The 24,807-nt window shown below is 49.5% G+C and overlaps 1 protein-coding gene across 2 annotated transcripts; it reads left to right on the forward strand.

The window, feature by feature from the left end:
- The first annotated feature begins 111 nt into the window (after window positions 1-111).
- SLBP (stem-loop histone mRNA binding protein) lies at window positions 112-14,947 on the forward strand. 2 transcript variants are annotated; one of them, XM_059167220.1, is made up of 8 exons: window positions 112-302; window positions 401-517; window positions 3,776-3,880; window positions 6,769-6,828; window positions 7,335-7,472; window positions 8,116-8,265; window positions 9,807-9,888; window positions 13,987-14,947. In XM_059167220.1, the coding sequence occupies exons 1-8, from the start codon at window positions 244-246 to the stop codon at window positions 14,101-14,103; spliced, it is 828 nt and encodes a 275-aa protein (XP_059023203.1). In that variant the 5' UTR covers window positions 112-243; the 3' UTR covers window positions 14,104-14,947. The 2 variants fall into 2 exon arrangements, with proteins under 2 accessions (XP_059023203.1, XP_059023214.1); XM_059167231.1 differs by lacking the exon at window positions 3,776-3,880.
- The last annotated feature ends 9,860 nt before the right edge of the window (window positions 14,948-24,807 follow it).

Below are 24,807 nucleotides of genomic sequence, written 5' to 3' on the forward strand. Positions count from 1 at the left end.
AGGCCCGGGACGCCTGCGAAGCGCGAGCAGCCGCCGGGGCTCCCCCGCCGGCCTGGGCGCAATGGTCTCTCCCGCCGCGGCGCGCGCGCGGGAGCTCCGGGGGCGGGGCTGGCGCCACATAAAGGCGGTTGGGGGCGGGGCGCGCGCAGAACCTGTCAGCGCCAGAGCTGGTGAGGCTGCGGTCTCCGCCTCCATCCTCGGACCCCTGCCGCGGACCCCGCCGCCGCCGCCGCCACGCTTGCCATGGCCTGCCGGCCGCGCAGCCCCTCCGCTTATGGGAGCCGCCGCGACGGCGGCAGCAGGTGAGGCGGGCCGCGCGCCCTGGGCATTCTGGGCCGGCCGGGCGGGGGTCCGCGGCGGGCGCCCGGGGCCTCCCCTTGACGCAGTGTGTTACCTGCAGTCCGCCGCCCCCCGCGAGATGGAGCCTCGGGCGGAAGCGCAGAGCCGACGGGAGGCGCAGGAGGCCCGACGACGCCGAGGGCCCCGCGAAGCCGGCGGGCGAGGGCCGCCCGGACAGGTGGGCCCGGAGTGCGGCGCGGGCGTGGGGCGCCCGGGGGTCCCGGCTGGCTGGGGGGGTCCCGCGCGCTGGCGGTGCCCGTGCCCCAGCCTAGCCGGCCGGAGGAGGCCGTGCCGCCGGCGGGTTGTGTCGCGTGTGTCCTGCTCCGGCGGTGGCGCAGCCTGGGCGGGGGCCTGCGGGGCAGGTGCGCTTCGTGCAGAGCCTTCTCGCCGCACTCTCGCCGCGGGTGGTTCCGGGCCCCGGAGAGGCCGCTGGGAGCCGGGGGGCAGCGGGGAGGCCGGGAGCTCCTGGGGCGTGGGCGGGTCAGTCCCTGTGGGCGGCCCTTGTGTGGGGAGCGGCTGACCGGGACGCGGGCACTGTGGGGGGAACGTGCGGGCACTGGACTTCCCGCGGTTCTGCACTCGTTGGCGGGCCCTGGGTTCGGACGGGAGTCTGGGGAGACTCAAGGCGCAGGGGTGGCTTCGAACACCCTTGCTGTCCGCGGAGCCGTTTGCTGTGAAGGAGAGGGTGGGGGTAGAGCTGACCCGGCCGGGGAGGGAGGCGGCGACTGGAGCGGGCAGTGTGGACGCTCAGAGCGCCGGGTACTGCCGAGTGTGGCCTGTGCGGAGTGGAGCCTTTTAAAGACGCGCTGCTGGGAAAGCTGCTCGGGCAGAGACGCTGATGTGCGGGCGCCTGGACGCTGCTGCAGCCGGACGTGAAGAGAAGCGATGGAACCCCGTGGGGATCAAGATCTGATCTTGACGGTCTCCCGTTTAGCGGAGGAGACGTTAGGTCCTTATACGCTGCCTCCAAAGTCCTCTGTATCCCCGTGGGTGGGCCTCTGGCTCGGGAGTCAGCCACCGGGGCCTTACTCCTCTAACAGGGCGGCGGGAGTGCCCTTGGCTCCTCTTGGCTCTGTGGGGGCTGCTTGTCCGCTGTCTGCTGTGGTGATGCCTGTGGGGCGCACGCGGTGCCTGTAGTAGGGTCCGTAGTTCATGGTACAAGGTAGGCTTTGTTTTCCATTGGAGCACTTTCCCCTAAAAGTACTTTTGTCCTAGAATAGGATAGGTTGAATACGCTCCCTTGATCTAGAAAGGTGGCCTTAGTTCTACCAAAGGTATTTTCTATTTTACCAAACTATGCAATGTAGTGGATGATCGTTTGTAAGTGCCTTTTAAGTGTTCAGCAGTCTGTCATGGCCCAGACCTGAGCCTCTTGGTCCACCAGTACGGACACTGAGGTCCAGCTGTCGACAACCTTCCACGTGGTTCCTTTCTGTGTCTGGATGCAGTTACTGAGTCACTTTAAGTTTTGGTTCTTTAAATTGACTTCAGACCCTGCCAACCATTTTTAGGCTCTGGAAACTTAGTTTTAGAAATCTTAGTTTTTCTGGGTGAGATAGCTGTAAGAAAAGAAATGGTAATTGCACACAGGGATCATTCATCTATTGCTGCAGTGGCATGTGGTTTGCAGCTAGGATGCATCTGGTCTCTTAGAGTGGCACCTGGAGTTGTGTCTTTCTTTGTTGTGTCAGTGGTGGCTAATAGAAAATTGAGGAAAAATAAAGATGTCGGTTTGCATCTAATCTACAAATAATAGATATACCAACAATTCTGACTGCCAGAATTCTTGGTATTAAGCCTTTTTCAAATTGCTCTTTTGTTTTTTTTTTTTTAACAATTTTTTATTTGAGAGAGCATGCATGCAGAGGCTGAGGGACAAGCAAGACTCCCCACTGCTCAGGGAGCCCGATGTGGGGCTCAATCCCAGGATCCCAGGATTATGACCTGAGCTAAAGGCAGGCACTTAATGGACTGAGCCACCCAGGCACCTCTCCTCCTTTTTTTTTTTTTTTTTTAAGATTTTATCTATTTAACAGATCACAGGCAGGCAGAGAGGCAGGGGTGGGGGGGGAGGCAGGCTCCCTGCTGAGGCGAGAGCCCTATGTGGAGCTCAATCGCAGGACCCTGATATCATGACCTGAGCTGAAGGCAGAGGCTCAATGAGTCACCGAGTCGCCCCATAAGTTGGTCTTTTTTTTTTTCTTTTTTTCTTTTAAGATTTTATTTATTTATTTGACAGAGAGGAAGAGATCACAAGTAGGCAGAGAGTTAGGCAGAAAGAGCCAGGGAAGGGGGTTCTCCACTGAGCAGAGAGCCCAGTGCTCCCTGAGATCAAGACCTGAGCTCAAGGCAGAGGCTTAAAACCCAGTTAGCCACCCAGATGCCCCTTGATGAAAGGTTTCCTTGATCTCTGGATTGAACTGAGCTCCTCGTTTACACTTGACCAACTCTAAGGGGTGCTGTTTCCAGTACGCTAAGTCCTAATTTGGCAGGGACTCCTATGTATATTCCTATCCTGCTATTCTAATTAGGTGATACATTTTGAATAGTTAATTAGGTACATTTAAAAGTAAACAGTATGCACCATTTATTTAATTTTTTTTTTTTTTTTTTTTTAGATTTTATTTATTTATTTGACAGAGAGAGATTACAAGTAGACAGAGAGGCAGGCAGAGAGAGAGAGAGAGAGAGAGGGAAGCAGGCTCCCTGCTGAGCAGAGAGCCCGATACGGGACTTGATCCCAGGACCCTGAGATCATGACTTGAGCCGAAGGCAGCGGCTTAACCCACTGAGCCACCCAGGCGCCCCAGTATGCACCATTTATTAAGTGCCTTTTATGTGGTGGTCACTTTTCGTAGTATGAAGTGTTATCTAGTTCCTTTTTAAAATACTGAAAAGTAGTTTCTCATTTTGTAAATGAAAGAACAGGTTGTGTTCTTTTTTTTTTTTAAAGATTTTATTTAACAGACAGAGATCACAGGTAGGCAGAGAGGCAGGCAGAGAGAAAGGAGGAAGCAGGCTCCCTGCAGAGCAGAGAGCCCAATGTGGGGCTCGATCCTAGGACCCTGGGATCACGACCTGAGCTGAAGGCAGAGGCTTTAACCCACTGAGCCACCCAGGTGCCCGAACAGGTTGTGTTCTTGCCTGTGCTGAAGGTGGCTTGTTCATGTGGCCTTCCCCCCAGTGGACTGTTTCCTCATGATCCAGCCAACACCAGTAGATGATGGGTGCCCGCATGTTCAACAGATAAACCTCCGAGAGGCTTGAAGTGAATTGCCCAAACTCAGTGAGCTAATAAGCGATGGAGCAGAGAGTATCCTGGAGCCCATTCCCTCGACACTCTGCAGACAGCATGGGAGCATCTCCTAGTGTGCTGTTTGAAAGGATACTGAACAGAGGTGTCCTGGTTCAAACGTGCATTTTCGTTGTATTGCAGTTTTACAACTCCTGAAGGCCCGAAGCCCCGTTCTAGATGTTCAGACTGGGCAAGTGCAGTTGAAGAGGATGAAATGAGGACCAGAGTTAACAAAGAAATTGCAAGGTATACCTCCCAGACCCTTGTGAAGTGTGATCCGTGGTGTTGCTGATTATATGTTAGTTTTTTTTTTTTTTTAAGATTTTATTTATTATTTATTTGAGAGAGAGAGACAGTGAGAGAGAGCATGAGCGAGGAGAAGGTCAGAGGGAGAAGCAGACTCCCCATGGAGCTGGGAGCCCGATGCGGGACTCGATCCCGGGACTCCGGGATCGTGACCTGAGCCGAAGGCAGTCGTCCAACCAACTGAGCCACCCAGGCGTCCCTTATATGTTAGTTTTGAGGTGTGTGTTAGAAGAATAATTCTTCAGAGGCTGGTTCCCATTCCAGCAGCATTAGCAGTGCCTGACCACTTGTTGGAAGAGCCCAGACTTCCCCTGGCCTGCTGGATGGGAAACTCGGGTGGGGTCCAGCCGTGCCTTAATTGAGTGGTGCAGATGCATCTGCTCACTGAAGGACTGTTGTCTTAGTGGCTGTCCTTCCACCGTGGCAGTAGGTGGGAGGTGGTGCTACCATGATGTCTCTAACCTACCATGATGCCTCTAACCTACCACATTGAGTTCCGCCACCCCAGCCAACTGTGTGGCTCTCTATTTATTTATTTTTAATTTACTTTATTTTATTATTTCTTTTTAAGATTTTATTTATTTATTTCACAGAGATCACAAGCAGGCAGAGAGGCAGACAGAGAGAGAGGAGAAGCAGGCTCCCCGCAGAGCAGAGAGCCCATTGTGGGGGTCGATCCCAGAACCCTGGGATCATGACCTGAGCCGAAAGCAGGGGCTTTGACCCACTGAGCCACCCAGGTGCCCCTATTTTAAAGATTATTATTATTTATTTGACAGGTTACAAGTAGGTGGAGAGGCAGGCAGAGAGAGAGGAGGAAGCAGGCTCCCCGCCGAGCAGAGAGCCCAATTCGGGGTTTGATCCCAGTATCCTGGAATCATGACCTGAGCCGAAGGCAGAGTTTTTAACCCACTGAGCCACCAGGCGCCCCTGGATCTCTCTTTAGGTAGGGAGTGCACTTTTGTCTGACACCTGGTTCAGGTAACAGCTCGGAAGTGGGAGAGCACAGGAAGAGGTCTCTGGCTTGGGGCCTAGGAGCCCCTTGCAGTTGTACCCCAAATTGTTGTGTATATCCAAGTTCTCACAAACTCCAAGCCTTTGCCTCAACTCATTATGGTTCAGACGATGCATCCTAATGCACTGCTTCTCTCTCAATTACAGTTTGGTATTTTTGGGTCTTCCCTTTTGTTTGAAATATGCCATCCAACCCAGCTGATTGAGCTTTGAATTGAAATGCTGTGGCTCATAATCAGTTCTAGTATTGAACTGAGTCTCTTGGCCCTTAAATCTTCGGAGAATATGCATCGTCTGAGCAGGGAAGTTGGGCCAGCCTGCCTGTGCCACCTCTGCAGTGCTTGATGGTGCTTACAGCTATGTCAGGAAAGGCCCAGGCCACACGCGCGTTAGTTAGGGCCTCTCAGAGGGCTGCTTGAATTTCTTTTAGGTATCAAAATGTATGTGTGTGGGTGGGCGGTATGCATGGTTAGAAATGGGCTCCAGCGTTTGGAATTAGTTGTTTTATTTATATAGATCTCATTTTTCCCAACTGTAAATCTAGGATGTTTGATTTGGTCTCTTGTAGTTTCTGTGTTCCGCTCCCAAGTCTTGTAACAGCTTTCTGCACATAGCCTATCTCTCCTGACCCTTGCCAGGGACTATTAGCGGCTCTTGTTGATGAAGACCCCTGTCTCTTTTGACCCTCCTTTGGTGGACCCCGCTTTGTTCTGCAGTTGTCTCATAGGCCTGTCTCCAAAAATTGTTCTACTTTGCAAAATAGGCCTGCTCTATTTTGAGCCATCTTGGCCGATCACACCCTTCCTGATGGAAAGCTGCTGCTCTAGTAGTACCCTGGTGGTTTGACCTATTGCTGATGGTAGTCTGCCTTTTTTACCAGAATTTAGTTCACTGTACTTCAAGAAGGATAATATGCACTACACACCACCTATCTGGAAATTGGAAAATGGGTTTTAGTCATACTTCAAGACAGTCTGTTTTATCTGGAGTCCCTGAGAGAATGAATCACATAAAGTGATACCGAGGACATGTTTTCTCAGTTCTCACAGGCTGGTATAGAATCAGAGCTTTTTTAGGTACACAGGAAGTAAACTCGTTCGTTACTTCCTGGTTTCCAAACTGTACTTGGTATCTCAGCAAACTGGGGGGCCTGGCACTTTTGGAAAAGGAGACAGTAAGATATGACATATTTCAGACATACGAACTTCTAGCTTGAGGTGGTTCTTGGCTTCAGTGTTAGATTGAGCTACACTCCTTTGGCTGACATACCTTGGCAAAGCGGGGTTCCGGTAGTTGCAGTGATAGAAATCAAATGCCTCCTGAAATCCATGAGGAACAAGACTGGGGTATGTTCAGTCTCTTTCGCAGATGGGAGAAGGCGAGCAGAACCCAGTAGGCATACATGTAAGGACTTGTGGTATTAGAAATAAAAAAGTGTTTATCTCAATTTAGGTTTTGTTTGTTTGTTTTTGTTTTTGTTTTTTCTTCCCCAAAAGGTGGATCTCACTACTTAACCTGAAGCTGTTAGGGGCTTTTTTTGGCTTAGGGAATCTCTCTATTACATATGGTGGTGCCCAGGGTTATTGAGGTAAGTCGTTTGCTCCCAGAGCCTGGCTGCTCTAAGCTCTTCGTGCGAGCTTATGAGAGAAGGTGACTGAGGGAGATTGAAATAAAATGGAACCACTGTGCCGTTACCCTGATTTACGTACCAGACCACACTGCTCAAGGAAATGCCTGACCTCTGGGGACTCCCTGAAAAGCACTGTGTTAACTTGTATACCTTTCTAAAAGAGTAATGTTTATTTTGTTCTCAGATATAAAAGAAAACTACTCATAAATGACTTTGGGAGTGAGAGAAAATCCTCATCGGGAAGGTAAATGCCATGTAAATGTTTCTTCTCTTAATTCAATAGGCCTGTCACTTGCTGGTGGGAAGAACTGCACATGGGATGCTGGTTTCCCAGCAGCTTGTTCTGCTTAGTCCTTTTTTCCCTGCTTTGGGATTTGTGCCTGTTATGTACTACATTCCCATGGAGACAGTTCTGGACTGTTCTGGGATTAGCGTGGTTTAGAATCCAGAGGACAGATGTTCTTTCATTGTTTTGTTTTAGCATTGTCTTATGTCTTAATCTTTTTTTTTTTTTTAAAGATTTTATTTATTTATTTGACAGACAGAGATCACGAGTAGGCAGAGAGGCAGGCAGAGAGAGAGAGAGAGGGAAGCAGGCTCCCTGTGGAGCAGAGAGCCCGATGCAGGGCTCGATCCCAGGACCCTGAGATCATGACCTGAGCCGAAGGCAGCGGCTTAACCCACTGAGCCACCCAGGTGCCCCTGTAATGGTCTTAATCTTGAGGCTCGTTTTGTCCATCTCATCTTTAGTTCTGACTCCAAGGAGGCGGGGTCCACGGTGCCAGCTGACTTAGAGACAGACGAGAGCGTCCTGATGAGAAGGCAGAAGCAGATCAACTACGGGAAGAACACCATCGCCTACGACCGCTATATTAAAGAAGTCCCCAGGTAGTCTTGTCACTGGCATCTCCTGATGGGACTGTGGGGCACTGCAGTCTAGTCTCTGCTCTGCTTCTGTGGCAAATCTTATTTGGTGTACTTCATGGCTGCTGAGGACCACTGAACCACTTTGAGGAGCTATGTGACAGATGAGGAAGGGAGGGGACTGAAAACCCAGGGACAGGAAGCTAAGAAACTAACATGGTACAGTTCAGAGTGTTAGGTAACATTTCAAGTCCCAGGAATGCTGGGTTTCAGACACGTAAAGCCATTAACATGCGTGATAGAAGAGTAAAGTTCAGGTTGTAGGTTGTAAAGATGGTGTTGGAGAAAAACATGAACTTTGTCCCCTCTTTCCCGGCAGCATGCTCTTCCTACCCTGCTCCTCATGCACAGGTTTGCAAAGAAAGCTCAGAGAGGGTATCCATTTCATGGTAGGACTAGGGGTCATATATGCTTTTCTGGAGCACAGATGGCAAAGGGAGAGTAGAGTCAAAGGGGTAGTGCTTTTTCGTACATAACTTTTACTCATTTTATGATCTCAGTTGATCTACAATTTTTGATAACTCTAATCTCAAGAGTTTTGTTAATCTTAGAGCTGACGTACAGAGGTGAATGGTATGTTCTAGAACAACCTCCCTCTTTCCTGTAGACACCTCCGACAGCCTGGCATCCATCCCAAGACCCCCAACAAATTCAAGAAGTATAGTCGACGATCGTGGGACCAGCAGATCAAACTCTGGAAAGTGGCTTTGCATTTTTGGGATCCTCCAGCTGAAGAAGGATGTGATTTACAAGAAATGTATGTCTTCGTTGCATTCTTGTCCTCTGTTTCTGCAATTGGTGCAGTGATTGAAATCACGTGATTGTTTCTGTGCAGGTTATCATGGTATGGAGGGCCCCTGGGAGTTCTGAGAGCAGAGCAGCCAGCGGCCTTGGCTTTGTGTGTGTTTGCCTCATGTGCAAGTGCTGCATATGGGGAGGGTGGTGGAGGGAGGAATCTGCTTCCTGGATTTAATTGCCTTTGCATAGCTAGAGAAAATGGAGATCAGTAAACCTAGTGATATGAGGGCTGTTATTTATTTGTTCTTTAAATTTTAATAATTTAAAAAAAATTTTTTTTTTTTTTTAAAAGATTTTATTTATTTATTTGACAGAGAGAAATCACAAGTAGGCAGAGAGGCAGGCAGAGAGAGAGAGAGAGAGAGGAGGAAGCAGGCTCCCTGCTGAGCAGAGAGCCCGATGCGGGACTCGATCCCAGGACCCTGAGATCATGACCTGAGCCGAAGGCAGCGGCTTAATCCACTGAGCCACCCAGGCGCCCTTAAAAAATTTTTTTAAAGATTTTATTTATTTATTTGATAGAGAGAGAGAGAGATCACAAGTAGGCAGAGAGGCAGGCAGAGAGGGAGGGGGAAGCAGGCTCACTGCTGAGCCGAGAGCCCAATGCGGGGCTCGATCCTAGGACCCTGAGATCATGACCTGAGCTGAAGGCAGAGGCTTTAACCCACTGAGCCACTCAGGTGCCCCGAGAATTAAAATTAAAATTAAAATTAACATTCTGAAAGGTATTTGAGTAACCTACTGAAGGTAGCCCCTTCACCGACTTAGCGCCCAGGTGCCCCTCCCTGTTTGTTTTTCAACTCAAGCCCAGTTGGAAAGGTCTTGGGCTGGATTTTTGCCCCAGGGTGAGGACACCTGTTGAATAAGGAGGTGGAAAGGACTGTCTTGCATGTGACCCCTCCTTGGGCACCAATTGTCAGCTCCCTCCTGACCTGGGCCTCTGCCTTCCTCAGAGACAGGTTTATTCATTCAGCAAATACTTGAGTTCCTGCTTTGTGCTGGGGAAATTTATTAGAAACTGTCATTTTTGAAATGAGTTATAACATGGCTTTATAGATTTGGCCTCACAGATGTTGTAACATCGTACCGATTTTTTTTCCCATTATGACACTGTTGTCTGTTCTCTAGGAGTAGAAAATTGGAAAATTAGCAATTGCAGTATTCACTTCCTCCTGCATTGAGCCTGTATTGATGCTTCTGTGTAGAAGGATGCTTGTGGGTGTGTAAACAGCCGCACCACCGTTGAGAATAGGCAGGTGGTGGTATTCTCTGAGCCAGGTGGACGTTTCCCCTTGTGGTCACTGTGCCAACCCTATCTGTGCAGGGCGGGGAGGTGGGAGTTCACCGGAAACTTCGCATTGCTTTGGGAGCAAAGGAGATACTTGGCAGTCGGTGTTTGCACTGGGCAGCTTGCTGATCGTGCTTATATTTTGTGAACGGGCTGAGAGCACCTCCTGCTTTAAGTGGTGGCTGATGTACCTGTTTGCTTTCACTTGGCAGACATCCTGTGGACCTTGGGGAGATGGAGACAGAGTCTGCGGAAAGCAGCTGCGAGTCCCAGACGAGCTCTCAGGATAACTTCGTAAGTGCCTTTTCTTAGTTTCGTCTCTCACCATGGTGTTTTGGGTTAGTTGTTGACTGCATCTTCCCCTGGATGAACTGGCATTGAAGATGGAGTTCACTTCTGCTGTTTATGAAGGGGCTCTTTTATCTCTTCTCACATCACTGAGATGTCGACTTGATGGCATTCCTAGGTAGTAGCCTTAATTGAAGTTTTTGGTTCAATCCACCTACTCAGTCCTGCCATTTTCATTTTAAAAGTGAAAGGCCTTTTTTCCTGGATTCCAGTGTCTGTGTAGGTCTTGTCCCTGACATGAATTTTAGGCTGTATGCGGTTTGTGGTGGTGATTTGCTAGTGCAAGATTATTTGTTAGTTACTTCTTTTCTTTTTTTTTTTTAAGATTTTATTTATTTACTTAACAGACAGAGATCACAAGTGGCAGAGAGGCAGGCAGAGAGAGAGAGGAGGAAGCAGGCTCCCTGCTGAGCAGAGAGCCCGATGTGGGGCTCGATCCCAGGACCCTGGGATCATGACCTGAGCTGAAGGCAGAGGCCTTTTTTTTTTTTTTTTTTTTTAAGATTTTATTTATTTATTTGACAGAAATTACAAGTACACTGAGAGGCAGGCAGAGAGAGAGAGAAGGAAGCAGGCTCCCTGCTGAGCAGAGAGCCCGATGCGGGACTCGATCCCAGGACCCTGAGATCATGACCTGAGTCGAAGGCAGCGGCTTTACCCACTGAGCCACCCAGGCGCCCCTGAAGGCAGAGGCCTTAACCCACTGAGCCACCCAGGCACCCTTGTTAGTTACTTCTAAATAAAGGTATGCTTTGAGCCTAAGGGTTTCCCCCACATTTGCCAATTTTTAAAAATTACATGTCTTTGAGGGGGGAATAAAGCTATAAAGATTAAGAACAATATACAAGGGGCGCCTAGGTGGCCCAGTGGGTTAAAGCCTCTGCCTCCGGCTCAGGTCATGATCCCAGGGTTCTGGGATTGAGCCCGCATTGGGCTCTCTGCTCATCGGGGAACCTGCTTCCTCTCTCTCTACCTGCCTCTCTGCCTACTTGTGATCTCTGTCTGTCAAATAAATAAATAAAATCTTTAAAAAAAAAAAAAAACAATATACAGAATTAGCTCATCTAACCTGCTGATTGGGTGCATGTTCCTTCAGACTTTTCTGCATGTGTACAAGCAAATATACGGGAGCAGTTTATAATAAGAGCCCTTTATTACCTTTATAAGGAGACCACCCTGATATTTGCATATGGAAATACTTAGCATATTGAGTGAAAAAAATAGATTGAAACTAGGAAAAAGCAAATATTTGTTGTGAGGTACTTGGGCTTTCTGTGGGATCATGCTATACTGTATTTGGACACTTGAGAAGCTGGTAAAATAAAGGTGCATAGTTGCCTTTTTCTTTCTCCTTTTTTTTTTTTTTTTTTTGCCTTCCATCTGTGTCCCACCCATGGCAAGCCTGACATGTGTCCTTCTAGTTTTGTGGCCCATCTGCATACCTTGCCCTCTGTGTGACTGTCCCACAGGAGAGGAATAGCAAAGTTAGATCATGAGGCATAGAGCTTAAAGGGTTATTTTTGAAGACTAATGACGTGGAAAAATTTTGGAGATAAATAAAAGTGGAATATTTAGTGATGAAATGGTTCCAGTTTTGTGGATATTTATGTGTATGTAGAACTAAAAGGGACCTGTGAAAATCTCAACTGGTCCATCCTTAGTTTGGATCAAGGGTAACTCTTGTCCCTGCTCAAGAAACAGATTCTGGGGGTGCCTGGGTGGCTCAGTGGATTAAGCCTCTGCCTTCAGCTCAGGTCATGGTCTCAGGGTCCTGGGATCGAGCCCCACATCAGGCTCTCTGCTCAGCAGGGAGCCTGTTTCCCCCTCTCTCTCTGACTGCCTCTCTACCTACTTGTGATCTCTGTCAAATAAATAAATAAAATCTTTTAAAAAAAGAAAAAGAAACAGATTCTGAACATCCCACCTGCAGAATCAGGAGTTAGAGGGAGATGCTCAGGCCCAGGGGGCAAGGAGCTGGACGGTGAAGATTAGAGGTAGGAGCCCTGGGGGTCAAGAGGAGATGGTTCAGAGATGGCAGGATATGCTGAAGGGAGGAGAAGCTCGGGACTAAGCCCTTTATTTAGGATTACGCACACCCAGGTAACTGGGTCCGTCAACCATCCCAGTAGACATGGACACAGCCATGATGTCATTGTGCTCCAGAAATGTCATGTTGACAGAGCACTCCTGTCTAATCAGCTGTCCGTGTTCAGGCCTCCTGGTTGCCCTAAAAATGTTCTTTTTACAAGTCTTTTTTTTCTTTTTTGATCCACAGTTAGATCAAGGATAACTTGTTTAAATTGCCATTTCTTACCTCTTAGAATAGTCTTCCTCCCTTTTTCCTCCCATTACATTAGCTTTTTGGGAAGGCTTCAGGCTAGTTTTGTAGTACAGAGTTCCTCATTTGGAAGTTCTATTGTTTCTTGCAGAACCAGATTCAGAGTGAACACTTAAGGCAAGACCATGTTGGGAGTGTATGGCCTGTTGTCCCATTATTGGGGATGTTAAGTTTATAATATGGGGGTGCCTGGGTGGCTCAGTGGGTTAACCCTCTGCCTTTGGCTCAGGTCATGACCTCAGGGTCCTGGGATCGAGCCCCACATCAGGCTCTCTGCTCAGCAGGGAGCCTGCTTCCTCCTCTCTGCCTGCTTCTCTGCCTCCTTGTGATCTTTGTCTGTCAAAGAAGTAAATAAAATCTTAAAAAAAAAAAAAAGTTTATAAAATATGATTCAAGTGGTATCAACCAGATTTCTTCCTTGCAAAAATAACTTTTTTTTTAAAGATTTTATTTATGTACTTGAGAGAGAGAGAGAGAGAGAGCAAGAGAGAGCACAAGCCGGGGACGGGGGCTACAGAGGGAGAGGGAGAAGCAGGCTCCCCACAGAGTGGGGAGCCACATGTGGGATTTGATCCCAGGACCCCAGGATCATGACCTGAGTGGAAGGCAGACATTTAACCTATTGAGCCACCCAGGCGTCCCTAAAAATAACTTTATTTTTAACATTCATTTAAAATTTTGGTTTTAGTTGGTATAAACATTGGGTTTCCCTGGGTCTAAATGTCCTAAATCATAAACTCTCTTAACCTTTGATAGTATGAACTTGTAATTAAGCTTTTGCTTTTTTTAAAAAGATTTTATTTGATGAGAGAGCGAGAACATGAGAGGGGAGGTCAGAGGGAGAAGCAGACTCCCCACAGAGCAGGGATCCCGATGCAGGACTCCATTCTGGGACTCTGGGATCATGACCTGAGCTGAAGGCAGTGCCTTAACCAGCTGAGCCCCCCAGGCGCCCCGTAATTAAGCTTTTTTAATGAAAAAGCAAAACCTCTTTAGTAAGGCACTTTAGTAAGTGCTTAATCAAACACTGCTCTCTCCTGGCCTGAGAGCCACTGTTCAGTTTTGTCCCGTCTTTCAGCAGTATTTTGTGCTCACAGAAGGTGCACATGGGCATGCACATCTGTCTTAGCTGCTCACTTTACACAGTGCTTTGGATCTATCTAGCACCTATGCTCCCTTTGGTAGTGTAGTTATTGGGGATTGTGAGTGAGTGCATACGCTTGACATACGCTGTCATGTGATTCCCACAAGTTGTGGGGTGCAGGATGGGCAGGGGCTCTGTCCTCTGCTCGGTGCTAGAGTAGCTCAGCCAGGTCCTCCTCGGCTGGCAAGCACATGCTCTGCGGTTTGGGGGGACTCTGCTTCACAAGTCACAGGGAGCTGGTGGTGGTGCCCCCAGTCCCCAATGCAGCCCCCTGAGGGTCAAAGGGCTGGGGCTCAGACGCTGTGAAGGGTCTGTGAGTTTCTTTTGGGTTGGCTGGTGGGTAGGGATTTGACCTATCCACCGTGTGGAAGTAACTAGGAGATGGATTTGAATTCTCTCTCAGTAGCATTCCAGCACACACAGACCTTCGCTGGCCATGCTCTGTCTGGGTTCTGTAGAGCTGTGGGCGTGGGAGGCGGTGGTCATAGCCTGTGCTTAGTGCCTGCAGCACCAGGCTCCATGTGCCTTGGGAGCTCGCCCTGACTGTGCTCCTGTCTTCTAGGACATGTACTCTGGCACACCCACTAAAGTCAGGCACGTGGACTGCCGAGTGGAGGACGAATTTGATCTGGAAGCTTGTTTAACTGAGCCCTTGAAAGATTTCTCAGCCATGAGCTAACTGATGCCACCTGGAGGCTACTGGGAGCAAGAGTTGCCTCCACCTGGCAGGTTGGGGGCCGGCCAAGCATGTGTCCTGCGTTGGTAACTGGAGGGTTTTTGTTCCTAGTTCATTACTGCATTATCTCATGGTGAATTGTTACGCTTGCCTTATTTTCTTAAGAAACGTTAATTTTATGTATAGTGAGTATATTTTGCATGTTTTAAATTGTAAATGGAACTAAATCCAAGGAAAACTGAACTTGAAGCAGTCTTGGAAACTTAGTTGCTTAATGTGTACCATCCAAGTTAATCTGACAAGCTGATTTTGACTGGTTTTCCCCCAGTATGTTAGACATTAAGTTTTTACTTGTCAGATGGCTGGTTTGGGGTTAGCCACACATTCATGGGGCCAGTCGTGCATCAGCTTTCTTTACTGGTATCTGAGTATTCTCATAATTGGGTAAATTTAATATCTTTATGGAAATTTAATATGGGGCCTTTTGTCAGTATGTCAGGGTGTGGTTTTTTGGTTTTTTTTTTTCCCTCATACAGAGCACTGGATAGTCAAAGATAGTAAATTAAGCTGTTAAGGGATTTTATGTAAGTTATACAGTCTTAATTTGGTACTTGTAAATAGCAGTAGGTAGGCCTTCTACCTGTAATACTCCAAGAGTTAAGGCAGCGGAGGGGTTTAGAAAGAACATTTTTTTTACCGTCCGTTAATTTACCATGTAAAATTGCTGTAAATGATGTGTACAGATTTTCTGTTCAAATATTCAATTGTAAACTTCTTGTTAAGACTGTTATGTTTCTATTGCTTTTGTATGGAATGATACTGCAAAAATAAAAAGAAAAGAACCTTCTCTAGCTGATTTATTATGTTGCCCAAATAGGCTGACTGCCAAGTGAATTCCTGTGTTTGGAGGACCTTACCATGTGGTGCTGGGGAGAACAGTGCACGGTGGTGAAGAAAGCTTGGCCCTGGCTCACTGAATTCTGCCCAGTGAGGAGGACCTTATTTTATGTTTGGAGCTCTGATGGCAGATCTTGGTTTGGACCAGAGTCCCATCCAGATCTCCTGTCACTTCAGAGCCTGGCCATACTTGGTGGCGTGTGCCCAGTAGACTTAGGGTGGAAGCCAGGGGATCTAGGCTTGATACTCATTCAGCAGCGGAAGTGGGTGGCAGGGCTTTCCCTGTTTCCTGAGACAGACCAGGGCTGTGCAGTCTGCCTTGGAGCAGGGTAAGCATCAGGTTTCGAAAGGCCACCTTGACCACTGCGTATCTTCCATAATTACACCTGTGAACCCTGGAAACTTGGCCCACAGATGATCTCTCAGACATGATGCAAAGGATGGGTTTTGGCAGCTTTGTTCAAGGTCTTTCAAAAAGGCAGGAGCCCTTCCTTGTTCACTTTGTTGAGCCCATACTGTTGTGTCAGACACAGTTCTGGTAGGTCTCGGAGACCTGCAGGAGACCGGGTGCTCCCTTTAAAGTGTGCACTCACACTCTGCTGGGTACAGAAGACTATAAGTACAGTGTAAGCATAAGGGGTAAGAACAGAGATGGATAGGGGGATTGGGGAGGACTGGGAAGTGGGAAGTTGTCATTTTTTATAGGTTGATTGAGAGATACCTGATGAGGTGGCCTTTGGACAGACATGATCTCAGGGAGGAACAACCACCTCAGAAGGCAGCAAGTGTAGAGGCCCTGGGGTAGGCAGGTGTATAGACTGCTGGCAAATGGTTCATGTGTGGGAGAGATTTTGTAGCTGGGCAGGAGCTGGCAGGACTTAGAGGAGGAAAGTGCCAGCAGTGCCTCTGTGGCTTTGAGGAGACCTGGGGTCAGGGACTTGGTGGGAAGGTGTGCAAATACTAGGAACTAGAGCAACATGGTCCTGGCCATGTGGCGACGGAGTTGAGCAGCACTGTTGCGTGTAGTGTGGGGGTGGAGGAGGACAGGCTAGATGGGCTGCCCGGGTGTTCCAGGCGGTGCCTTGGGCGCCCCCGCTTCCTGTTGGAGCTCCGGCTGAAAGGCCTGAGGAGAGTGGGAGCCCTGGGAAGGGCTTGTGGGCAAAGGAGCAGTGCTCACTGGTCTCCCGTGCCTTCCGCCTACCTGGGGACAAGCAGGGCTCTTGTTGAGATCCAGGGTCCTGATGGCCAGGAAGGTGTGTGCTGGGATGAAGCCGCAGCTGTGGTCTTGGCTCATTATGACCTTAAAAAATCGGGACCCCTTTCTAGGTTTCCCAGAAACTCTAGGGCCTTCCCCAGTGGAAGCTCAAGACAGAGGGGCTTCTTCCAAGGAGACCTGTACGAAGGCCAGGACATTTCACAGGAGGCTCAGAAAGCTTTGGAGAGAATCCCATTGTCAGAAACACTGCTCATTTGCACTTGAAGGGACAGTCAGGAGGAAGTAGAGAGGGGCCCTGGACCCTCTGGATTCCGCTGGCAGGACCCATGGGGAGGAAGCTTCAGGGCTGCAAACACCACCTGCCTTTTTTTCCCTCCCTTTGGAGGTGAGAGCAGGGTGGGGAGAATCTCAGACTCCATGCTTGGTGCATAGCCCAACCTGAGGCCTGACTGGGGCTCGATCTCACAACCCAGAGATGACCTGAGCTGAGATCATAAATCTGCTGCTTTACTGATGGAACCACCCAGGCGCCCCAAACATAGGCTGCCTTTTGTGGAAAAAGAATAATTCAGAGGGTGGACCCAGGAGCCCAGAGGCAGAGCCAGGAAGCCTGGAGGCCCTGATGGAGCAGGACCAGGCCCAGGGGCTCCTGTATGCTGGACCCTCAACTCTGAATAGCAGTGTCTGGAGCAGTTGGCCCAGGTGGGGCCCATTGTGCATTGTGTATATATGTGTGTGTGTGGGGGTGGGGTCTGGGGTTAGAGCAGGCACGATGTCTCTAGCTCACAGGTCTTCAGACTGAGACGATGTCCACACCAGAAGAGTCCTTCTTGGGGGATAGATTCCGGTCTTGGGGCTGGTGTTGTAGGATGAGACTTGGAGGCCTTGAGGGACTTGTCTAACCCGTGGCCAAAGGGTGGACTGGAGTGGTCTTAAAGGAGGGTGAGGAGGCAGGGTTGGCTGGAGTGGGGGTGTTTCACACGTAGACAGGCTGAATGAGGTGGGCAGTAGCAAATGTGAGATCTGATTTAGGTTCTAGAGGAATCATTCTGGCTTTTAGCTTCATATTTAAATTCTTGGAATGCTGTTAAACAACAAGGAAATCAATCTTCAGACTTCAGTTCTTGCCTTTTGATGCCGTTAGCATAATCTAGTATTTTCTATATGAGTGTTACAAATAACCAATAGGCTAGGATCCAGTCCTCTTTATTCTTGGCTCTTGTACATCAAATGAAGAAGTGTCAGAACTAAAATTTGTCCTGCATGATTAATTCTTCACACTTTCAGGCTGATTGCTCTCTCTTCCATTGGTGATTCATTTTCGTATCTCCCCATGTGTAGACATGGTCAGCTTATCAGGATTGTCATCCTGTGTCCCCCAACTTTTTTTCGTGTGTTAGAAAGCCGCTCTTGTTTCTTCCTGCTCTATCAGGAACCTCTCCCTTTGTAGGAAGACATCAGTGGATCCTCAGGTGAGTCAACAGTCTCTGCCTGAACCAAAACCCTGCACTTTTGGCTTTCTGGATCATGTGGGTGGCTTTTCTGTTTAACAGAGGTCTTTTTATTCCGTGTAGGCAAAGTCCCATCACGGTGCTATCACTTGCATGTTAACAGGTGAGCAGTTGTCTTTGAACCTGGGCTGGCGAGTCGGAGGAAATGTACCTTTTTGATCATCAGTTCTGCTTATTTTATTTAAGGGTGGTTCTAATATGTTTTTTCTGTTTGTGTGCATGCGTGTGTGTAGACGTGTGTTCTTTGCTTTACTGTCACTGTTTCCTTTGCTTTCCAGTGTGCAGGCTTTACTTGAACCTTATGCCACTTTGTAAAACTCACATTTCAAAGATGCATGTTGTTTTCCAGAAAAATGATTCCCTCTGTGCAGCATACGAACCCAAGTCTCCAAATATCGGCACTAAGGACCTTGATGACTGGCTTTCCAACAAAGGCACCAACTGTAGGTGTCCTCAGCTCTCTGCCTGGCCGCATGCGCATTAGGGGCCACTGAGTGTGGACAGTGGGATGCAGACCTGTCCTGTCTGTAAGAGCAGGATAATAGCATCTAACCCGTAGGATGTCGGGAGTTCAGGGAGACCCTGAGTGCCACGTGAGCAGCCGTGGTTGCCAGGAGACCCATGTACTGCATCACCACAGCCCTGCACAGTGCTACACGGCGCTTCATCCTTCACCACCACTCAGGGCAGGGATGGTCTTTGGGCAGAATAACCGGCCCTTGGGAAGCAGGAAGCCAATGACAGAGGTGTCCTAGCCATTTCATGGAGGCTGAGATGTGGGTGGGTGTGCCTGGGGAGGGGTCCCAGGGCTCAGTAAGGTGTGTGCTGCTCCCTCAAGTCTGTGCCAGGCCATGTGTGGGGCATGTGGCATGTCCCCATGTGGCTCTGAAGGTGATTCTGAGAGTGCTTTCCAGTGTGACAGCTTTTCGTGTCCTTGGCATGCACTCTGGGTAAAAGGCAGAATTTTAGTTTCTTTTTCTTTTTTTTAAGATTTCATTTATTTGACAGAGAGATAGCACAAGTAGGCAGAGCAGCAGGCAGAGGGAGAGGGAAATGCAGGCTCTCCACTGAGCAGGGAGTCTGATGTGGGATTTGATCCCAGGACCTTGGGATCATGACCTGAGCTGAAGGCAACCGCTTAACTGACTGAGCCATGCAGGTGCCCCAGAATTTTAGTTTTCAGAGGAACTTTTTTCCTATCCTCGGGCAAAATTGGGCCTCTCCTTGGGCCTGTGGTTGACGCAGGCAGGCGAGATGAGGCTGTATGAGTTCTCTCTTGATGCACAACAGGTTTCCCCCAAACTTAGTGGCTCATAAGAAGGATATTCTCCAAAAAAAAAAAAAAAAAAAGATATTCTCTCTGTTTCTGTGGCTTAGTGGGGTCCTCTCTTTTGGGCTCTCACACGACTGCAGTGGAGAAGTTGGCTGGGGCTGGGGTCCCATCTGAAGGCTTGACTGGGGAAGGACCCATGTCCAGCCACACTCACGGATATTGGCCATGGATTGCCCTCTGTTCCTCAGTGGGTGGCTTCTCCATATAGCAGCTAGCGTAGAACATGCAAGCAGGGAGGGAGCCAGCCGCATGGAAGGCTGGTGTAGCTCAGTTTCGGAAGGGATGGCCTGTCACTTCTGTTGCTGAACACCTGGTTGCCGGCCAGCTGACACCCAAGGAGGGAATCAGCCAGGAGTGTGAAACTGGGTGGGGATTGCTGGAGCCACTTTAGAAGTCAGCCTATGGCAGGGGCGCTCTTGGATGGTTGGGCATCCATGGCCGTGGGCCGCAACCGCAACCTCAACCTCATTGTTGTACAGAAGTGAACTTAGAATGGGCCACAGACTTAAATGTAAAGTGTAACACTGGTAGAAAATCACTGCACTTCAGAGCTGGGCACAGTTCTTAGTCTTGACCCCAAAAGCATGATCTGCGAAAGGAAGCATTACTGAAACAGACCTTGTCATAGGTAAAAGCTTTTGTTCTGTGAATGAACTTGTTAGGAGGATGGAAAGACAAAATGCACAGGAGGAGAAAAACCTTTGTAAACGGCACACCTCACAGGACCTGTATCCAGAATATATCAAAAGTCTCAAAATTCAAAATAACTCCAGTTGAAAAGTGAGTGAAAGGGGGTGTCTGGGTGGCTCCATCAATGAAACATCCTTTTGGTAGTGATCTCAGGGTCCTGGGATCGAGCCCTGTGTTGGGCTCCATGCTCAGCGGGGAGTCTGCCTCTCCCTCTCCTCACTCGTTTTCTCTTGAATATATAAATAAAACCTTTAAAAAAAATTAAAGAAAGGGAGCCAGAGGGTGTGAAGGGGGCATGGCAGAGGAGCTGGAGGAGGGGACTGTCCCTGGACGCTCCTGCTTGTCCAAGTGGCTGGCGTACACCAGTGCCGACACTGAGTGCTGCTGAGAACAAGGTCGGGGGTCTGGAGGCCTCCCGCAGCGCTGGTGGGAGGTCCACCACTCTGGAGACAAGCTTGACTACTTCTTAAAAACCGAACATGCAGCCCCCATAAGCCCTGTACTTGTGTTCCAGGCTTTAATCCCAGAGGGAAAACACGCATTCACACAAAAACCCGTACCTGAATGTTCACTGGGCTTGTGATCGGAGCTTCCCCAAACTGGAGACAACCCAGATGCCCTTGGACAGGCGAACAGGAAACTGGTGTGCTGCGCAGGCGGGATCCCCACAGGGACGGATGGTGTCGCCGGTGCTGTCGTGGGTGTGAGAGTGTACTCTTATTTTGCAAGACCTTATCCTACAGGGAAAGGACCATTCACAGAGACTTCTCTGAAGTACAAAAGATTTGTAACCACACGTTGAAAGCACACCGCATTTCTGAACACATTGACCCAGAATGACCAATGCCAGACATGTTCTAGCAAAATTACTGGACTTGAAAGAAAAAGAAAATTCATTTGGACATTTTTTTTTTTTTAAGATTTTATTTATCAGAGAGAGAGGGCGAGAGAGCAAGCACAGGCAGACAGAATGGCAGGCAGAGGCAGAGGGAGAAGCAGGCTCCCTGCCAAGCAAGGAGCCCGATGCAGGACTCAATCCCAGGACGCTGGAATCATGACCTGAGCCGAAGGCAGCTGCTTAACCAACTGAGCCACCCAGGCGTCCCTCATTTGGACATCTTATTAAAAAAATACAACCTACAGAAAAGCAGTAGATTATCAGACTTATTGACGGAAGTATTTTATCCTAGGAGATGGCAAGTGGTAGCATGTTTACAAGATGGGAAGAGTGAAAACGTGCATCGAGGAATTTATGCCCAGAAAACACAACTTGCAAGTATAAAGGGCACAGGGCATTGTTACCCACATGGGAGAACTCCAAACAACCTGCTCCTGGGAGCCCTTCCTGAGGAATCTGCTGGAAAATGAGCTCTGATGGCCAACAAGATCAGGAAACAATTTTTGCAGTGATTGTGGTGGTGCTGCTGCTGGCTCGGGCTGCTGCTGACGTGGAGAGGGGCGTCCCTCTGCCTGCCGCTGCCTCTGTTTGTGTGTGCGTGCCCTCCCTCTCTGACAAAATCATGAAAAAAAAAAGGGGGGCAGGGAGGACAGGCAGACACAAGGCTTGTGTTTGTAGTGATCACATTGTGGGTGCTAGCCTTGGTACCCCGACACTGTATCCTCTGTGTAGGACAAAGGACACATACTTGCACCCGATGAAGAGCTTCCAGAAGAGCTGTGTGGTCCAGGGTCAGCCAAAGTCGGCGGGTGAGCAGCTGCCAGACCGCAGAGTCTGATTCAGCAGTAGAGAGGGGTGAGCTGTGCAGACGCCCAGCCCCAGGGAGTCTGAAGGAATCCTCCAGTCCAAGAGGCTGTGTACTGCATGGGTCCTTGTACAGAGTGGATGGGAAGGGAGAATGACAGAAGTGGAGGGCAGATCAGCGGCCAGCAGGGATTCTGTGGGTATCGTGCACATCCATCTGTAGCTGAGCATTTGGTCTGAATCTTATCTGTAATCTATACTTTATACTTAATATCTGTATCTAATCTGTATCATCTTTACCTGCCCTCATGCTCTTGCTGCTGAAAAGCTTTAGAAACAGTGACCATCCTTTGCCCTCATATTGTGATCTTGAAATCCCGTTAGTCACCTCTTGACAGAATGGCCAGTCCAAGGTGTTGGGATGTTGGTGATGAGCCTGGGCGAGGAATGTCTGGGAGGGTCACACCCAGAGGACTTGGCAGTGACCTGGAGAAGCCTCCTTGCTGGCCAAAGCTGGGACAGTTTGATCTTCAGTGGGGACAAGAAATGTAACAGATGAAAACCCATGAAAATGTTTTACATTCACAACTTGATAATGCTATTTTGGAAAAAGCATGAAATGGGCCACTTTTGGGAGATGTTGAGAGCCACTGGAGAGTGGAGGGGACAGTGTGTTTGGTCTGACCTGAATGAGCTGTGCCATGGGGCCGGCAGGCTTGCTGACAATACCCACTCCCTCTCTGGCCCTCTGCCTTGTCCACTGGAACGATGTGTTCTGGGCCCCTTAGAGACTGACAGATGTACTCAGACGTGCCGCCAAGGCCAAGAGACTTGGAGGCATGCTTCTGCCTCCTGTGAATCTGCTTGAGAGAACAGCCTTACCCCTCCTGCTGCGCAGGTGGGGCTGTGAGATCTGCTTAAAGGTCTGGTGCTGGGTTGATCTGCACTGCTCCTCTGTGTGTCCCTGGTGCTCTACGAAATTGGGGACTTTCAGAGAAGAACCACAGCGGCTGTGGATCGTCCTCTGCATGGGGTCCTATCTGTTACCCTGCATGAACCTGAGATGGCCTGGACTGACTTGCCTCCTTCTGGTCTTCAAGAGCCTTCTCAGTGTGGGGACGCTTTCCCATCCCTCCCGCACCAAATCACAGGGTCCCCATGTGGGGCAGTGCCACACCAGGATTTTAGTAGATAAGTGCAGACACAGCTACCTGAATAAGGGCACATCTGCATGCACAGCTCAACTGCACCAGGTGTCAGTGGCCGCTTGGACCTCACAGTGAGTGGCAGCGCCTGGCATCCCCGCCGCCCCTGACCTTGTCTGCCAGCATCGGTGGTGTGACTTGTGTGGTCAGAGCGGAGTCGGATCCAGGCCCTGGATCAGTCCGCCACTAGCAGGAAGTCAAGAGGAAGGAGACTGTTGGCTTTGCCAGAGGACACAGCAGCCACATCCAGGCCTTGGGCACCTCTGTGGCTCCGAGTCACTGAGGGGACATCAAGTACAGACACAGGCAGTGTTGGGGCAGTCGCCTCGGGGCTCCAGCAGTTCTTATTTTTATCTTTTTTATTTAAAAAAAAATTTATTGCATGATGTTTTCTCTTTTATTTTCTCTTCCTTTTTAAGATTTTTTTTTCCTTTAATTTGAGAGAGGGTGAGCCAGTGTGAGAGCACCAAGACAAGGGAGGGTCAGAGGGAGGAGCAGGCTCCCCGCTGAGCAGAGAGCCCAGTGTGGGACTCCATCTCGGGACCCGAGGATCATGACCTGAACCGAAGACAGACCAACTGAGCCACCCGGGCGCCCCATCCAGTAATTTTTAAAGGCAAGTAAGTGAGGATTTTCAAGTCAGGCTGACGGCGGCGACCTAGCGAACCAGGGGCATGTCAGGGGGAGTGAGCACTTCCTGGGGAGCCTTGTGATAAATAGCTTTGAGCTATCATGCACATACTATATAGTTTGCTCATTTAAAGTGCACAGTTCAGTGGCTTCTAGTACACTCAAAAGAATGGGGCATGCACTGCGCAGGCTGGCTCCTTCCTCGGCCACTATTGCCTGCATCCCCTGTCCCTGCTGCTCAGGACACTGCAGGCTGGTGGCCTCCCCCGCCTGCTTGCTGTCTGCTGAATGCCCGGTCTGGTCCCATGTCAGGCCTGGGGGCACTGGCCAAGCCCTCTGGCTGGCCCACACTGCTTGTTTGCCAGGTACCAGGCCACCAGGAAAAGCCACTGGGTGCAGATAAGGAGAATGGAGGTGATGGAGGTGCCTGCCCTACACGAGGGGTTCAAGTGGGAGTGGTACACGACCCCCGGAGGGTTGGCCAGCCCTCGGAAGCCTCTCATGTGTTATGGATATAAATGTAAACAAAACTTTAGAAGATGATTTTGGAAAAAAGTATGTATAACTTTTGGGATGGGAAAAGGAGACCATCCAAAGCAAGGAGAATGAATTTAAATAAAAAGTTTTTGAGGAAGATGGCCTTGGGTCTGGCTGGAGGGGCCACCACCACCCCTTTCCTTCCTCTGCCTTGGCACAGCCGAATCCACCAAACTGGCCCAGCGGAAGGCAAGCAGAGTCAGTGGGTGACTGGAGGACTCTGGAACCCTGAGCCCGAGGCAGAGAAAGGTGAGCTGGTGGAAGTTGAGCTGTGGGATCTAGGACTCACTGCAGACCTTCTTCCTAGGGTCTGATACACATCTGTCCCTGAGGCCAATGCCCTGTGCCTCCTGTTCCTAATTCAGTAATCAGAAAGCAAACAAATAGAAGCCAGAGGTGAAAAAGCTGCATCATTTCTTTACTACGTAAATATCAAAAAATGAGTGAGCGTCCAACTGTGGGACATCCCGGGAAAGGCAGAACCACGGGGGCAGTGACAAGACTTGTGGTTGTGGGGGCTGGGGGGTCGGGGGAGGAGGGCGAACAGGGAGCATGGGGCATGTGGGGGCCGGGAAGCAACTAAGTGATACTGCGGTGGTGGGTTCCTGTCCTGCTGCCCTTGTCCAGACTCACAGAGCATGCCCCATCAGGGGGACCCTAATGTCATCTGTGGACTCTGGGAGATGAAGCTCCAGAGCTGCTCTCATCCTGGGTAGGTGTCCGGGGCAGTGCTCTGAAATTGGCACCATCCTGGTCATCCATTATGTTTGGCATCTGTAGTCGGGTTCTGGAGAAAGAAGCAACAGGAAGCAGAGTGATACATCAATACGTTACAGTACTATGGTACTTGTTCTTTTTCATACAATAAGACAGACACATATCAGACAAGTCCTTCTGTGTCTGGCTTATTTCACCAAGCAAAGTGCCTGCAAGTTTCATCCCTCTTGTAACAGGTGTCAAAACGTCCTTCCTTTTGAAGGGCGTGC

Source organism: Mustela lutreola, chromosome 1 (assembly GCF_030435805.1).
Source record: "Mustela lutreola isolate mMusLut2 chromosome 1, mMusLut2.pri, whole genome shotgun sequence".
NCBI lineage: Eukaryota > Metazoa > Chordata > Mammalia > Carnivora > Mustelidae > Mustela > Mustela lutreola.